The sequence below is a fragment of the Hylobates moloch genome, unplaced genomic scaffold (assembly GCF_009828535.3).
Source record: "Hylobates moloch isolate HMO894 unplaced genomic scaffold, HMol_V3 SCAFFOLD_7, whole genome shotgun sequence".
In the NCBI taxonomy this organism is placed as follows: Eukaryota; Metazoa; Chordata; class Mammalia; order Primates; family Hylobatidae; genus Hylobates; species Hylobates moloch.
This window is the reverse complement of record NW_026652282.1, coordinates 47,050,614-47,068,022: the sequence shown is the minus strand read 5'-3', so window position 1 is coordinate 47,068,022 and position 17,409 is coordinate 47,050,614. Positions and strand designations below refer to the sequence as shown.

Here is a 17,409-nt window from a genome sequence, read left to right as displayed (position 1 = left end):
CCAGAAAAAAATCTGGAATATTTTAATAATATTAGGGTGGAGAAAGCCTTCCTGAGCATGACTTAAAAACCCATAAACTATAACATAAAGAGTAATAATTTTGGCTACGTTAAAATTTAAAACTTCTGTGTGGAGAAAGATACTATACACAAAATTAAAACATAAACAGGCTAGGAGAAAGTATTTACTACACAGATATCAGGCAAAAAGTTAATATCTCTGCCTATATCTATATCACCTTCTGGAAACTAGTAAGAAAAAGATACAAAACCCATTCAAAATGGAGAGATAACATGATATGACAATTCAGGGAAGAACTAGACAATTAGGTAATAAAGGAGAAAATATGCCCAAGCTTACTAATAGTTAAAGAAATGTAGCTAAAGCAGGCCGGGTGCGGTGGCTCATGCCTGTAATCCCAGCACTTTGGGAGGCCGAGGCAGGCGGATCACGAGATCAGGAGATCGAGACCATCCTGGCTAACACGGTGAAACTCTGTCTCTAGTAAAAATACAAAAAATTAGCCGGGCGTGGTGGCGGGCGTGTGTAGTCCCAGCTACTCAGGAGGCTGAGGCAGGAGAATGGCGTGAACCCGGGAGGCGGAACTTGCAGTGAGCCGAGATTGCGCCACTGCACTCCAGCCTGGGCGACAGAGCGAGACTGCATCTCAAAAAAAAAAAAAAAAAAAAAAAAAAAAAAAAAAAGAAATGTAACTAAAGCAATGAAGTGCCATTTTTAGGTTTCCGAATTAAAAATATTGGAAGGGTTCTGGAGAAACAGAACCTCTCAGATACCTTGTGCAAATTGGTAACATTTTTTATGGTGCTAGTTTGTCAATTACCACCAGAATCCTAAATGTCTGTATTCTTCCATGCTGAGAACCATATCCTGGAGCTAGATTTCTCCAAGGTCTTGCTTCCAGAAGGACCCCAACTTGGCCAGCCAGAGGCCTTTTCTAAAACACCACAATCCAAACTGCAAACACAAGCCAGACTGTGCAACTCTTTATCAACTGCCCTTGTAGGATATCATTCTAAACGAACTCTTAACTAAAAGGTACATGATACATGCTTCTCAAAACAAAGACAAGATTATGTGAGTAGGAATAATCTTTCTTTGTAGCCAGACTGCAAACATGTTAAAGTAACGGAAATAACTTTTATGTGCACTTTAAACAAAATGTGCATTCCTTTGACCCAGCAGTTCAACTTTTAAGAATCTAACCTTCAAGAATACTTTGAGACATATGCAGAGATGTTCAGTGCAGCATTGCTTGTGATACTGAAAAATTAAAACAACCTAAATGTCCATCGGTAGGGAATAGATCTTAGTCCATGATATACCCATAGTATGGATTACTCTGTAGCAGATCCAAAGAAAAAGGTAGCTGTCTATATACCCACACAGCAAGATCTACAAGACTTACTGTTACATGGAGAAAGCAAGTTGCAGAACAGGGTTTATAGTATGATCCCATTTTTGTAAGGAAAAGAAAACCCCCATAACAACAATGAAAACATGTTATGAACACCCTGTCATAATTTCAAAATTACTGGACTTTTTCCTTGGTCTCATTTCCTTGCTTTTATTAATTCATTTCCCTTCTCCTTTATACCTTCTCCCTGTATCCAGCTGTTCAGATTTTGTTTAGATCCTTTTAATAATTAGCTCAGATACCACCTCATTCATTCAGCAAGGATTCTGTCTTGCCTGCTTTAGATTAGGCCTTGTGCTGACCTTTGGTGGAATATTGGAATGAATTGTATCTGATCCTGCTGTCATGGAGCTGAAGTCTAGAAGGGAGAAAGACACATAGACAATGACACCATAATGTGATTTGGGATGGGACAGAAGTAGGCCCAGAAGGCTGCCAGATGAGGGGCAATTAACCCCATCTGGGAAGGCTTCCTACTGGAGGGGACGTTTGTACTGAGTCTTGGAAGAGTGCTAGCTTTCCTTCATCCCCTTCCTCCACCAGAAATGGTCTTGTTCACTCTTTGGCCCTTCCAAGCAGGATGATATCATAGGGGAAAAATAGTTGAGTCAGTGCCTTTATTCAAGTCCGAGTTCTGCCACTTACCAACTTGGTGACTCTGGGCAAGTCATTTATCCTCTGAGCCTCTGTTTCCTCATCTATGTAGTGGGGCTAATGCCAACTTACCTCTTAGGGCTGTCTTTAGGATTGGAGATAATGCATGTAAGTCTCCTGGGTGACTGTCAGCTCTAGAAGAGGAGGGAATACCTGTGTCTCGTTTTCCTCATAGCCAACTGTGTAGCATTGGATTGGATTCGATCTCAAAGCTGTGTGTATCTGGAGATGGTTCTGGAGCAAATAACGGGCCTGACCATAGCAGGGCTTTGGGATGAGAAGGCTGAGAGGAGTACAGGGTACATGGGTTGCATCATGAGAAGAGAGAACCAGGTGCCTGGTCTTGCCTTATATAAAGGTGATGCAGGAGGGAAAATAAGAGTAGGCGTTCCTGGGACAGGGATTCCAAGTAGGGAGTTCTGGCCCTGGTTCTTGGTCCTCTTCTACTGATACCATCTCTTAATCTCACAGTCCAGAGCAGTGAGGCATGGTGGACCACTACTTGCCATGGCATTCATGGCAATCTCAATCCCAACTTTGTCACTCACTAGCTGGCTGACCTTGACCACCTCACTTCACGTTTCTGAGCCTAGTTCCTTATCTGTTAAACAGGACTCAATACCACCAACATCTTGGGGTTCATTTACTGAATGAGCTGAGCTCATTCAGATGAATGCATTCAGAATTTGAGTGGCTGGCACATAATGGGTACTCAGGAAAGAGTAGCTACTATTAGTATTCATTTCAGTAGATACTTTTGGAGTACTGCTGTGACCAGGGTCTCTGTTAGGTAACAGTTCTTGCCCTCCATGAGTTCCCAGTCACTCAGGGAGACTGAGAAGGGCTCTGACAGAGGAGAACACTGAAGGGTATGGAAGCCCAGAGGAAGGAATTTGGCCCTGTCTGGGGCTGGTACAGGTCAACTCAGCCTAAGAGCTGGGTCTTAAAGGTTAAGTAAGAGCTAGGGACAGAAGGGTGAAGTGTGGAAGAGCATTCCAGGCAGAAGGAATAGCATATTGCATATGGAAAAGAAATGGGATGTTATTGGGGAGGGCCAGAAGTTCCTAACCTGGGGTGCATGGGTCTCAGATGGGCTTCAGGAACCCCACGAACCTCCAGAAATTGAGTGCAAAATGTTGCATGCATATACCTAAGTGCATTTTTTGGTGGAAAAGATGGTCCATGGCTTTCATTAAATTGGTAAAGGGGTTTGCATTCCCCCCAAAAAGGTTGAGAACCAATATTGTTGGTGACAAAGTGTCAGTTGAATGGATTCTAAATAGGAGAGTAATTTGGCAAAATTTGTGTTTTAGAAACATCACATTAGCAGTCAGTATGAAAAATGGATTGTATGCAGGGAGACCAGCTGGAAGGCCTAAACTGGGGTATTGGCAGAGAAGAAATGGATTTGAGCAGGGCTACTGTGTTGCACGACTCCAGTGAGCACCATTTGTTGAGAAGCATTTTAATTTCAAATTATAGAATCCAAATCCTTTGAGAGTTATTAATGAGATAGACTCAATAGAAGTGTCAGATGATATAAACTGTTGTGGATGTATAAGGTGAGGGAAAGGGAAGAGGCCAGGACGAGTCAAAGTTAGCAGAGGGCCAGAGGGACATGAGTCCATGCCAGGGTGATAGTGCAAGGGGAAAAGGGAACCTCTATTAATGCTCACCCAGCATCCAGAGTCCTTAGTCTCAGACATATTTACTAACTTTCATCCTACCCCTGGTTCTTAGAGATCCCAAATGACACTGGCAATACTCATTTCCCTGTGGATTTTGCAGAGGAATTACTTTTGCTTTGTGAGTTAGGTCAAGTTCCCTGAAGAAAGCTGTGTTTAAGCCAGTCATTCAAGGTCCATGAGGATTCTGAGAGTTAGAGATGGGGGAGGAGGTGCTGACAGTATCCGCAAAGGCCTGGAGGTGAGCAAGGTGAAATCAGACATTGGAGGGTGCAGAGGTCAGGCTTACCTCAAGCAGCTGTCTGAAGAGTACAGCTATTTTATTTTATTTTTTTTGGTAGGCAGTTGGAGAGCCATGAACAGTTCTTGAATAGGAAAAGATGAAAAGTGACATGATCAAATTAGCATTTTAGAAGGGAGATGAGGGAGGAGGCTATGCAGTAATCCAAGGGAGAAAGAAGCCAAGGTCGTGGGCATAGAGCCGAGGAGATGGATTTGAGAGGTGATTGGGAGGAAGAGAGGACTGGAGTCAGAGACTGAAGAGGTAACCGGGGAGAGAGGAGGAGGTGGAGATGACAGAGGCTGGAGTTCGCAGTAAGTTCCAGTGTTCATGCCTGGCACTGGATTCATTCATTCACTGAATAGTTATCGAATGCCAGGCACTGTGTTAGGCACTAGGGGTTTAGCACTGAACAGAACAGATGCCTGTCCTGATGGATCTTACAGTGAGTGAGACAGATAAATAAACAACTAAATGTCTAGAGTGTATCTGATGTCGATACGTGCTATGAAGAAAAATAAAGCTGGGGTGATAAGGTAGAGAACGTTGGGGTGCCTTTTGAGAGGGAGGGCCTCTCCGATGAGGCAGTATTTGAGCAGAGGCTTGAAGGAGGTAAGAGAGTGAGCCGTGTACCTCTCAGGGACGATGTTCCAGATAGAAGGAACCTCAGGTGTAAAGGCCCCGAGGCAAGAGTGTGTTTGGTCTGTTTGGGGAGCAGCAGGGAGACCAGTGTGATGGGGAAAAGGCTGAAGAAGGAGCGAGAGGAGTAGAAGATGAGACGGTAGGGGCAACATCACAGTCTATCTTTTAGAGCTATTTAGGAGGTAGAGTCCACAATAACTGGTGACTGACTTGCTAAGGGGGCAGGAAGAATCTAGGGTGACTCCAAGGTATGTTTTGGGCTCAGGTGACTGGATGAATGGTGGTGCCTTGAGGACAATGGTGAGATGCTGAGTCAGAGGTCCCTATGAGAGCTGAAGGCCCAAAGGGCCATCCTGGTAGAGCTGTCCAGCAAGCACTGGGCTTGACAGGTCCGGGATCCGGGAGAGGGATCCACACCTGAAGTTATGAAATGGAATGAGATCACTGAAAAAGTGTGGAGTGAAAGAGAAGAGGACCAGAGCAGAATTGGGAAGGGGAAACCAACGCGTAGGGAAGGAGCCCAGGGAGAAATGGGGGCGGGGTCAGAGCAGTAGGAGGAAAAGCAGTGGGAGTGGGCTCACAGAAGCAGAGGAAGGAAAGGGCCTTGTTAAGAGTGTCAAGTGTTGCAGCCTGGGGGGAGTAAGCCGAGGGCGGAAGAGAGCCTATTGGCTTTAACCATCGGGAGGGCCTGGGCGACCTTCCTCAGAACAGCTTCCATGGAGTGGTGGGCGCATGAGGCAGATTGCAGTGGGTCGAAGAGCTCGTGGGAGGTACCGAAGTGAAGCAGAGATGGCCAGTGTAGACGGGTTTCTTAAGAAGAAGCTTAGCTGTGAAGAGGAGAGAGGGACAGAGGGGGATGTGGGGGCAGACAGAGGGTTTTTATTCCCAGATGGGAGAGACTTGAGCTTCTATAAATGTTGATAGGAAGGAGGCAACAGAGGGGGAGAGGTTGAAAATGCAGGAGGGAGAGGGGATGATTGTTGTGGAGGAGGTAATGGGGATGGGCTCCAGAGTCCAGGTGGAGAGACTGGCCTTAAATGCTAGAGGGGCCCCCTCTTTCTTACAGAGGAGCAAAGCAGTGGTAGTGGTGGGGATACAAGGGTATTGGGAGATTGGTGAAAGAAATGCTTCAGGAAAGTTCAGAGCAACAAATGGAGAGCCCTGGCCAAGGGAATGGATGCTGGAGCTGGAAGGAAGCAGAGAATACTTCTGGCTAGGACTTCCTTAGGAAGTGGCACTTGAGCTGGGTCAGGAAATTCAGAAAGGATGGTAATAGGCAGATCTGTGCAGAGGGAAGAGTACTCTAAGTGGAAGAAGCAGAATCAGCACACACATAGAGATGTGAAAAGGCCGGGCATGCTGATGGAACAACGAACAAGCTAGCTTGATGAAGGCTGGGCATCAGTGAGTAGGGAACATGGATACCACTATAATGGCTGTTATAATAATAGTTACCATGCACTAAGCACCAGCCTTGCTTAGTACATATTTGAATTCCTTTAGTCCCACTGCACCCTGCAGAATAGGTATTTCCTCAGTTTGCAGGTAAGGAAAGTGAGTCCTGGAATGGTGAAGAAATGGACCCAAGGTCATCCAGCTAGTAAATGATGGGGCTGGTATTGAAACTCAGGTCCATCTGACTCCATAGCCTGTGCTTTTGCCATCTAACAGGAAAGGCCTGGTGAAGCCATATGATGGGAGAGCCTTGGATGCCAACTTGAGGACCCTGAACTTTATCCAGGAGGCAGTGGGTGTCTGAGCAGAAGAGATGCATGCTTGAAGGTGGGCTTTAGGAAGGCTAATGTGGTTCAAGAAGGGAGGGAGAAGAAATCAGGAGGTGACTGCAGTGTTAGGGGGAGAGGAAGCAGTGGCCTGGCCTGGAAAAGAGAGGAGTGAGCGGTGGGAATGGAATATCATTTGTTCCTCATGACAGCCTCGAGAGGTGTGGATCTTCTCTTTTTATAGATGAGGAATGGGACACTCAGAAAGGGAGGGCTACTTGCCCAGAACTTGCGCCCTGCTTCATGTGATTTTGCTGATTCAGGAAGTCCGTGGAACAATGTGTCAGAGGGAGCTCTGAGTCTGAGAAAGGTGTGTGCGTGTGTGTGTGTGTGCTTGTCTGTCCATCAGATGGACAGCAGTGCCTTCCTTTCCTTTCCCTTCACTTCCCTGTCTGCGTTCTTTCCCACCTCTTCCCATTCTTCCAGTTTCCTGGATTCCATAATTCCTGCATCCCCTGAGCCAAGGGGTCTGGGAATGAGGGTAACTGTTTCCTTGTCTGTCACCAGAAGGTCAGCCTTGTCACTCCCAAGCCACCTGGTCCCCTCCCAGCCCAACTGTCTGTCCATCCACCATATGAAACTGTAGCCCAGCACCAGTGAATGCCACGTGCAGCCTGGCCCCTGGTACTGCTCAGCAGCACCCTAGGGATAGGTGCTTGTTCCTGCAGCGACTCTTCTTCCACTGCTGTGGCTGCTTCTGTGTGGGCAGACGGCCACTTTGGGAATTAGATTTGGCTCACGAGTAGTTAACAATAATCACCACCATATACACTTGATATATGTTCTAGTTCTTGCAACAGTCCTGGGAGGTTCACATCACGAGCCCCATTTTTACAGACGAGGAAACTGAGGCTCCAAGAGTGACAATAATGCGCTCGAGGGCATATAGCCTGGAACCACTTGTAGAGCTGGGATTTGAACCCAGGTCTGTTTGCTTCCAAAGCTGTGGGCTTTCCGTACTCCATTTCCAAATATCTCCCATTTTCCTGAGCCTGAACCTTCAGGAAATACAAATCCTTGTCCTTCAAGAGCAGGGTGGGTTTCTAGAGATAGTGCCAGGTTCACCCAAAGGACCTAGTGGGATGAGTCTGAGACTTGGAGCTCCAAAAACTCTGGGTTCAAATCCTGACTCTACCACTTACCCAGCTGTGTGACCTAGAGCAAGTTATCTAACCTTTCTGAGTTTTACTTCCCTCATCTCTAAAATGCTCCTCTGCAGAGCTGTTGTAGGGGCTAAGTGAGATGATGCGTGCAAAATGAGAGCAGGTTGCTGTTATTATATTAAAATGAGGGTCAGGCCCCTGGCAGGGTTAGAAAGGGAGTTGATATACGCTGAGGGTGACCTTAAGACTGAGCCCAGGCTGGGTGTGGGGGAGGGCTGTCCCAGCACACTGAGTTGGGTGTGGCCCTGGATAATCCATCACTCTGGCCTCCCCACCCTGACCCCCATTCTCGTCCCACCTTCTGGTTCCGGCCCTGGCCCTTCGCGTATCTCCCCTGCTCTGCAAACTAATGCCTCTGCCTCTCTCTGTCACCCACCGCCTGTGGCCTCTACCCCGCCCTTCCTGGCCCCAGGGAAGAGGAGGAGGAGGAGGAGACTGAGGAAGAGGAAGAGGAAGACGCTCACCAGTTCTGCTGTCCAGCCTCCGAGTGCAGTAGTCCCTCCTCTCGGTAACTGAGAGGACAAGGGCCATTTTCTATGCAGAAGCAAAAGCCTTAACCAGCCCCTCCTTCCCCCCCCCCCCCCCCCCGCAGATTCCCCCGTGGGACCCTGTCCCCTGCTTCAGGAACCAGATGGGCAAGCATCATGCCCCTTCCTCCCCACACCTTCTAGGAATTCCCATCCCCACTGCTGTCTCCTCTGGACTCCAGCCCCTGAATTAAAGAGAGCTGGAGCCCTAGGTCCGACTAAAATGTGGGAGAAGCAGAGCTTGGAGCTTGGAGCTTGGAACCTGGACCCTCCCGTACCCGCACTCCCACTTCCCAGGCACCCTGGAGCCTGCCACTACTGGAGAGGTCTCCAAATGACATCCCAAGGACCTACCTCTGTCCTCTGTGAGCACAAACAGAGATGCAGGGTGCCTAGGGCTCAGAGGACCAGACAGGGGGCAGGACCCAGCCTGCCTAGTTCCCTGTCGTTTGTTCCCTTGCTGTGGCCATTGCTGCCATCTCCACTGCTTGAAGGCCTCACCCCATGCCCTCTGCCACTCCCATAGTGCTCTGTAAATATGATCAGGAGGAAAAGCCCTCAGAGTGCGTGTTGCTGTGTACAAAGGAATTTCCATCAATAAAAGCTGATCTCTTCTCTCTGTCTGATGTATATTCCACCCACCCCCACTTCCCTCTTCCCATCCCCACCAGGGCCTTGCCTTCTTTCCTATCCAGGGCTGGGAATAGGGGCGGGGAAAGAGAGTAGGGTTTGATTCGTGGTTTTGTCAACACCCAGGAGGCACTCAATAAATGCGTGAATGACTCCCAACACGGGCAGGCTGACCTTGGATGTATCGCGTGACCTCTCTGACATGTAGTTTTCCCATCTGTAAAAAGGAGAAGGGTTGGATTAGAGGGTCTCCAATGGCTCTTCCAGCTGTGACATTTTGTGAATCTGAAATGCTACAGTTTTAAGAAGCTATGATTATGTGAATTTAATAGACAATGATTCAATGACACATTCCACTGCAATTTTATGATTTCTATTTCTACAATGCAGTGATTTTGGGATTTTCCAATCCTGTGGTTTTAAGATTGCATAATTCTAGCATTTGAACAAATTCTGATGATGCAATTTTAATATTCTGCAACGTTTAGATTCCTTGATCGTTTACTTTTAAGGTTCTGATTCTACAACTTTAGGGATCTCTGAATCTGAGAGGAAGCCATTTCCCTCCAATGCAACGACCCTAAATATTCCCTGCACCAGGCCAGAGGCTGGTTCTAAGACTCCCTGGAGGCTGTCAGCTGGAGGGTGGTAGATGTCCTTTACGGGTTTGTAGGACTCGCACCTTCCATGATGTGTCTGAAGTGGGCTCATACCCCCGACTTTTCCTCTCTGAGCCTTTGGTATTAGACAAATCTGAGTTTACCTTCTGGTTCTGCCACTTACATCTGTATAACCTTGAGCAAGTTTTTTCTTCTCCTTGAGCTTTGTTTTCCTCCTGAGTACAGTGAGAATATACCTACCTCTCTGGGTTGTCATGAAGATTAGCAAGACAGAACACAACGAGCCCAGCATAGGAGCTTGTGCACTGTTGGGCAAGTGTGCTGTGATTGGTGGCTCTTGTTTTGATTAAGGCCCAGGTGAGAGTTTTCTCCTGTCTTTTCTTTCCTCCCTCCCTTCAGCATCCCTATCACATTGAACCTCTAGGTTTCCTAGAACCTCACCTCCTTCCCTCACTTATTGCCTCACTCACTCAACTCATCTACTCATTCACCCATTCAAAGTCTCATTTATTTCTCCCCTCCCTCCCTGCCTCTCTCCCTTATTTACTCTTCCTCATTCTACCCAACAAAGCATTGTCTGAGCCCTTACTGGGTATAAGACCTGATGCTAAAGACTATGAGAGATCCAAAGTAAGACAGAGGCCGGGTGTAGTGGCTCACACCTGTAATCTCAGCCCTTTGGGAGGCTGAGACAGGCAGATGGCTTGAGGCCAGGAGTTTCAGACCAGCCTGGGCAACATAGTGAGACCTCATCTCTACAGAAAGTTTTTTTTTTTTTTAAGCATGACAGTGGCCGTGTCCTCTGTGAGCTCCCCATCTCCCAGGGGAGATGAGAGATGAGAAATTCTTTGGGAAAGTAGGAAGGATGCAAAGGGTTGAAATCATTGGACAGGAATGGCTTCAGTAATGAGCACATTTTGTTCCTGGCCCAGAGGGGAAGGAGATGTCAAGGTGGGTGGGGAGGTGTGGTGTCCAGGAGGGCTTGCTGGAGGAAGAGGTGCAAGAGTTGAGCCTTGAAGGCTGGTAAGGGTTTGAAAAGGTGGCAAGGGGTGAGAAGGCGTTACAGGAGACAGGGACCGCATAGACAAAAACCTGGGGGAGAGCTCCAGGGTCGTGCAGGGAAATGGTGGGTACATTACTCTGTTTATTCCGCTCTCCAGGGTGTGTGAATGTAGGTGACCTGGGGCTGGGGACAAGGAGACCATTCTACCCTTCCGCTGAATGGAGAGAGAAGCAAGTGTGGGGGTGGGGACGGGAGTTCAACTACATGGAGGGAGGGGGCAAGTCAGGGTCAGATGGCCCTCCCGAACCATGGGCAACTGAATTGGCTGAATCAGGCAGAGGGCTTGTGCTGTGGGAAGGGGACGGGGTTTTGATCAGCCGTGAGAGAAATATGTGTGCACGCATGGCCTCCATGTGGCCGGGCATCCTCACACATGTCTTTGCACAAGGCTCTGCAGGTCTCACAGTTGTGAGACTGTGCACACTGCTGCAGAGCTGAGGAAATGTGATGATGTGAGACTGGGTGTGAGGAATTCTGAATGTGAGGTTGATTATGTGAAGTGGTGACTTTATGTACCTGGCAGCCTTGATGTGTGTGTCTGGTGGATGTAATCACAAGGCTGGGTGTGGGTGGCTTTTAAGCATGTGAGGCTGTGGCCTTTAGGGTGACAGTTGCCAGGCAGGATGGTCACACACACACAGACACACGTGATTTCTACCTGTGGTCTTCGAGGACCCAGGGTGGCTGCTGAGTAACTGCTGTGTGTGTAGCCCTGGCATGAGTGCCATAGGTCCGCAAAGATGAATCACGCCGGGCCGCTGCCCTTGGGAAACAGGACGGGAGTGTGGGGTGGGAGATGGACACTTTAAGAGAGAACCACAAGTTAGCCAGGAAGAAAGACTGACTGTGATATATGGGTATGCATAAGACACAGGGGAGGGAGTCACTGACCCTGTCATGTTCTGCGAGCGGCAGGAGTGAGTCAGCATTGACTTCCCAGAAGGACCAACCTGCTCAGGGTACTGCAAGATGAAGATGAGCTCACCTAGACCGATCAAGTCCGGGGGTGAAGGAGAGACAGAGGACATTCTGGGCAGAAGAAACAAAGGAAGAGTATGAGCATGGGCTTGGTTATGTGGATCAGCTTGCTGTAGTCTAGGAATTGCAAGTAGCCTGCTATTGCCTGTGACACTGAGGAACTTACAGGGCAGGGTGGGAGGTGAGGGGTGAGGAGACAGGCCAGATTCAGAGGGGCTTCTGAAGCTAAGAGTGGGATGCTGGCCAGAGGTGAGGGGGGATTCTTGTCCTGTGCAACCCTGGGCAGGTCACTTTAACTCTCTGGGCCTCCATTTGGGTCTGTGGGATTGGATGGTTCATAAAGCCTAGTCCATCCAGTCCATCCCAGCTCTGTGCATCTTCTGCCGCCCTTGGCTAGCCACATCCATGAGTCATTGCTCTTGAAGTCAGGAGCTTCTTCCATCTAACCTCAGTCCTTCCTGCTTCCTCCTGGGTTGCTTCCTCATTCACCCACTCCACAAATATTTACCCAGCATCCGATCCCTTGTGTGCCACTATGGGAAGGCACGGGGAGATGAAGAATGCAAGCACTGTACCTTGAAGGGACTGCTCATAGTGCCTGGGACAGAGGGTGGGGTGGTGCTAAGAGCACGAGCTTTGTGTTCAGATACATTTTTGTTTGAATCTTGGCTCCACCAGTGCCGAGCTTCAAGGCTTCGGGCAGGTTACTTCATCTCTCTGTACCTCAGTTTCATCATCTGTACTGTCCTCCTCAGAGAGAGCAACCCAAACCTTGCAGAGTTGCTCGGCCTAGCAAAATGACAACTCAATAAATGACAACTATTATTTTTAGGGCTGCACAGCAGCAAAGCTGGGATTCAAACCCAGGTCTTGCGCTCCCAAAGCCTGTGTATGCAGCTCAGCTCCTTTGAAGGCTTCTTTCTCCCCTGTCAGTTCCTGTGCCAAGGCAGGCTGGGCTCGGGCTTAGATCCCTGTGACACTGGGATTGGGCAGCAGAACTAGCTTGCACAAGAAATATTGGAGGGAGAGGTGGCTGCAGTCCCCCTGCCTCCTCTCTCCCCTGCCACTGGGTCCAGTCTCCTGGCCCAGTCTGCGCCTTCCAGAACCCAAAGCCCCTGGTCCCATCCAGGTGCAATGACCTCCTCATCTTGTTTTCTTGTCTACTTCCAGTCCGTCCCGTTCCCCCTGCTGCCACCTAAGTTGTCATGGGGATAGTCCTCACCATCCCTAGCTTCCTCTTGCCCTCATCTTATGATATCCATGGCAACAGCCCTCATTCGTTTCCATGGCAACTGCATCCTGATCCCATCCCCTGCTGGCTGCCTGGTTCCGGGCAGTGCCAATAAAGGGAAGGAGGGAGAGAAGACCTCCCATTAGAAGCAGCATTCGAGGAGGGTTAGTGCCCCTGCCATGGGCAGGCCAGCCCCAGATCCCTGTGGAACATCCTACACTGCTTCTCCCCATCTTAGTGCTTTGGCACACAAGGTTCCCTCACTCTTCATCTCTACCAACTCCTTCCAGGCAAGACCCAGTCCACAAGCTTCCTCCCCCAGGAAGCCTTCCAGGCAGCAGAGGAACTAGCACAAGCTTTGGGGTTTGAATCCCTGTCCTGCCACTTGATAGCTTTGAGACCTTTGGCAGTCATTTCCCCTCTTGGAGTTTTTTTCTTCATCTGCAAAATAGGAATCCTAATTCTTCCCTCACGTTTGCCATGCAGATTAAATAATGTGTGGAAAATGCCTGACACAGGGAAGGTGCGCAGTAAGTGCGAGTTTATTTTTATTCTGCTCAACCACCCCCAAACAGAAGGGATCTCTCTCCTGCACTCCCCCAGCACTTCCTCTGTTCCCCAGCCCTGATAACTTTCTGCTTTGTACTGTGGTTATTTGTGTAACATGGCTTATTTCCCCCTCTGCAGAGGATGCTCTCCAATTTCCCCCACAGAATAGCCCAGCAGACAGCGCACATGGGCATGTGTGTGTGTGTGTATGTGTGTGTGTGGGGGGGGGGGTTGTGTCCGTATATGTGCATGTCTGCATGTGTTTGTGTCTATTTTCATGTGTCTGTGGATGTGTTTTTGTTTCTAAGTTTGTCTGCCTTTGGATGTGTCTGTGTTGTACCTCTGCATGCATGTGTGTGAGTGTGTGTGTGTGTGTGTGTGTGTGCACATGCAGATGTTTTGCTCCTGGCTGGGAAGAGTCCAGAGAGGGGGTGCTCCCAGATCCTTTCTGAAATCCAGGAATCCAAAGAGGGAATTGGTCTTGCTTGACCCCTGCACAGATGAGAAACTGAGGTGCAGAGAGGAAAAGTGGCATGTACGGGCTCACACAGCTGGTCAGTGGAAGTCAGGACCTGAGCCTCGGCCTGCCCAGCGTCTTACGCTACAACAGGCTCTTTCTGTCTCTCTGTGTGTGCATGTGTGTGTCTGTGTGCGAGAGAAAGAGAAGAAGAGAGATTTTCCATGTGATCATCATGTCCCAGAGTGTTGTTCTGGGGGCTCTGACTTGAGGGATTCCACATCCCCAGTGCTGTTTCTTCAGCAGTATGTGTGATGTCAGAAGCAACGCCGTCAAGCACCCTCCTTTTTTTGCCAGGCTCCCTTGTGGGAGGCTGTGCTGACAGCCCGACCTCCCTGCCACTATTCCCTTTGCAACCAAAACAGGGGGTGAGCTCTCAAGGGACGAATTGCCAAAGAGTGCAGAGCCAGGGGCAGCACGGAGCCGGGAGTGAGGAGAGGCAGCAAGATGTCATGAAAAGCCTGGGCCCTGGGTTTGAATCCTAGCTTTTTTACTTAATAGCTGTGTGACCTTGAGCAAGTTTATATCACCTCTCTGAGCCTCAGTGTCTTCATCTGTGAAATGAGACTAATGGTGCTTGCCTTGATAAGTTTCAAGAATTCAATGAGCTAAGTAGTGCCTTTGCCCTAGGAATTAAGAGGTGACAACAGGGCCCTACAGCAGCCCGAGAGGAGCGGGTGTAAGACAGCCTGTGTGGAGGAGGCAGGCAGGCATGGAAAGGCATACCTGAGCAGAGCGTTGAAGGCTGAGCAGGAGGTAGCCAGGTTGGGGCAATAGGGCAGAGAATATATGAGGTGGGGGTCAAGTCAGGAGAGCCATCCATGGCCACAGTGAGGAAGGTGAAGGTTATCCCATGGCTGCTGATTCCTGGAACACCCAAGTTATATCATGCCCCTCCTCTGCTCACCTCAATCAGAGCAAAAGCCAAAGTCTTTATTGTAGGCTCATGTCCTTTCCGATTTGGCCCCCATGACCTCTCTGATCATATCTCCTATCTCCTCTCATTCACTCTGTTCCGGCCACACTGGCCTCTTCACTGTTTCTCAAACATGCCAGACACAGTTCTACCTCCGGACCTTTGCACTGGCTGTACCCTCTCTCTGGACTGCTCTGCCTTTGCCATGCAACTTACTCTCACTTCCATCAGCACTCTGCTTATCTGCCATTGCTTCAGAAAGGCCTTCCCTGAACACCACATCTCAAACAGCACCTTTTCGCAATCTGATTTATTTTCCTTCCTAGCACTTCACCCCTACCTGAAATGGCAGGATATATTTACTTGTTTCTTTCTTCTCTAAGCCTCCAACCTTGTGCCCCCCATAATGAGACCATTCTCTGGGTCCCAGCCACACCCATTCCCTCACTAGAACATCACCTCCCTGAGAATGTTCCTGTGCATTTTGCTCACTAGTATATTTCCAGCACCCAGCACTGTGCCTGGCATAAAGAGGGTGCTCAGTTGTTGTTTGTTGAGTGAGTTATCTGGCACTGTGGAAGGGTTTTAGTGAGAGAATGAAATAGTTAGGTCAGTACGGTTTTGTTTTTGTTTTTTGTTTTTGAGACAGGGTCTCACTTTGTTGCCCAGGCTGGAGTGCAGTGGCACGGTCACAGCTTACCGCAGGCTTGACCTCCTGGGCTCAAGCGATTTTCCTGCCTCAACCTCCCTAGTAGCTAGGACCACAGGCATGTGCCACCACGCCTGGCTAATTTTTTATTTTCTGTAGAGACGGGGTCTCCCTATGTTGCCCAGGCTGGTCTTGAACTCCTGGGCTTAAGTGATCCTCCTACCTCAGCCTACCAAAGTGCTGAGATTATGGGCCTGAGCCACCATGCCTGGCAATACTTTTTTTTTTTTTTTTTGAGATGGAGTCTCACTCTGTCACTCAGGCTGGAGTGTGGTGGCACAATCTTGGCTCACTGCAACCTCCACCTCCTGGGTTCAAGCGATTCTCGTGCCTCAGCCTCCCGAGTAGCTGGGACTACAGGGGCCCGCCACCACATCCGGCTAATCTTTTGTATTTTTGGTAGAGACGAGGTTTTGCCATGTTGCCCAGGCTGGTCTTCAACTCCTGGCCTTAAGTGATCCTTCCATGTCAGCCTCTGGAGTAGCTGGGATTACAAATGTAAGCCACTGTGCCCAGCTAGATTTGTACTTTTTTTTTTTTTTTTTTTTTGGAGACAGTCTCACTCTATCTCCCAGGCTGGAGTGCAGTGGTGCAATGTCAGCTCACTGCAACCTCTGCCTCCTGGGTTCAAGTGATTCTCCTGCCTCAGCCTCCCGAGTAGCTGGGATTACAGGCACACCCACCATGCTCAGCTAATTTTTGTATTTTTAGTAGAGGTGTGGTTTCATCATGTTGGCCAGGCTGGTCTTAAACTGCTGACCTCAGGTGATCCACCTGCCTTGGCCTCCCAAAGTGCTGGGATTACAGGCATGAGCCATGGCGCCAGGCCTAGGTTTGTACTTTTGGTGGTGGTGGTGGTGGTTTTTTTTCGTTTTTTGTTTTTTGTTTTTTTTTTAGACAGAGTCTCGCTCTGTCTCCCAGGCTGGAGTGCAGTGGCATGATCTTGGCTCACTGCAACCTCTGCCTCCTGGATTCAAGCGATTCTTCTGCCTCAGCAGGAGATTACAGGCCCCCACCACCACGCCCGGCTAATTTTTGTATTTTCAGTAGAGACGGGTTTTCTCCATGTTGCCCAGGTTGGTTTTGAACTCCTGGCCTCATGTGATCTGCTCGCCTCAGCCTCCCAAAGTGCTGGGATTACAGGAGTGAGCCACCACGCCCGGCCCAGATTTGTACTTTTGAAAGCTCTCACTGGCCACAGGGTGAAGAATGGGTTGGAAGAGGAGATTGGAGGCTGTGGTAAAAGTTCAGGAGAGAGTATTTCTTAGAGCAGCCTCCTGAGCACATTCATTGACTCCCTCTGGACGGCAGCTTTTATTGAGCACCTACTCTGTTCCAGGCCGTGTACTCTGTGTTAGCTGGGAGATTATCAAATTCTCTTCCTGAGCTGGGATTCTGGGAGTCATGAACACAAATAGCTGTCACGCTTTGCCAAAGCTAACCTGTGCCATAAAAAGCAGGACAGACATGTGCTGTGTGTGGGAGCTCTGAACAGGATCAGCAATAATTTCTGGCTGGAGGCGGGATTCAGGAGGGCTTCTTAGTGGTGGCATATGACCTGAATCTTGACGGAACTAGGATGTGGGGGAATTTCTCAGATTGCAGATGGCGGAGACGATGGGGATTGCATTTCAAGTGGTAGGTACTGTATGAGCAGTTTTGGAGGTAGAAAGCAGAGGAGCATTTGGGAAAAGCAGGAGCTGGGCCAGGCTGGAAAGATGGGTGGATGGAGTAGGGGGCTGGCAGCCAACCCTGAAGTATGGCTTAATGTTTAAGAGTGTGGGCTGTGGAGTCAGACTGCCTGGATTTGAATCCTGGCTCTATCATTAGTAGCTGTGTGACCATAGATATGTTACTTAACCTCTCTGGGCCTCAGTTTCTTTATGTGTAAAATGAAGATAAATTACAGTACCTACCTCATACGGTTGTCTTGAAGAGTAAGCAAGTTATTCGGTGTGAAGTGGTAAGAATGGTACCTAAATGTGCTAAATGGTCTATAAATATTAGCTGCTGTATCTTGGAGAAGCCT

The 17,409-nt window shown here is 48.9% G+C and overlaps 1 protein-coding gene across 5 annotated transcripts in view; it reads left to right on the top strand.

Moving 5' to 3' along the window:
- The window catches only part of IQSEC2 (IQ motif and Sec7 domain ArfGEF 2), a 48,727-nt gene that overhangs the window by 6,880 nt on the left and 24,438 nt on the right, over positions 1-17,409 (top strand). Inside the window, exon 3 of one of the 5 annotated variants that reach the window (XM_032757001.2) lies at positions 8,053-15,918. The exons of the other annotated variants lie outside the window; for them this stretch is intronic. Coding sequence (XP_032612892.1) covers positions 8,053-8,152 — 100 coding nt within the window. The 3' untranslated portion in view covers positions 8,153-15,918. Of the gene's footprint in view, positions 1-8,052; positions 15,919-17,409 lie in introns of those variants that run through there. 5 annotated transcript variants of the gene reach the window in all.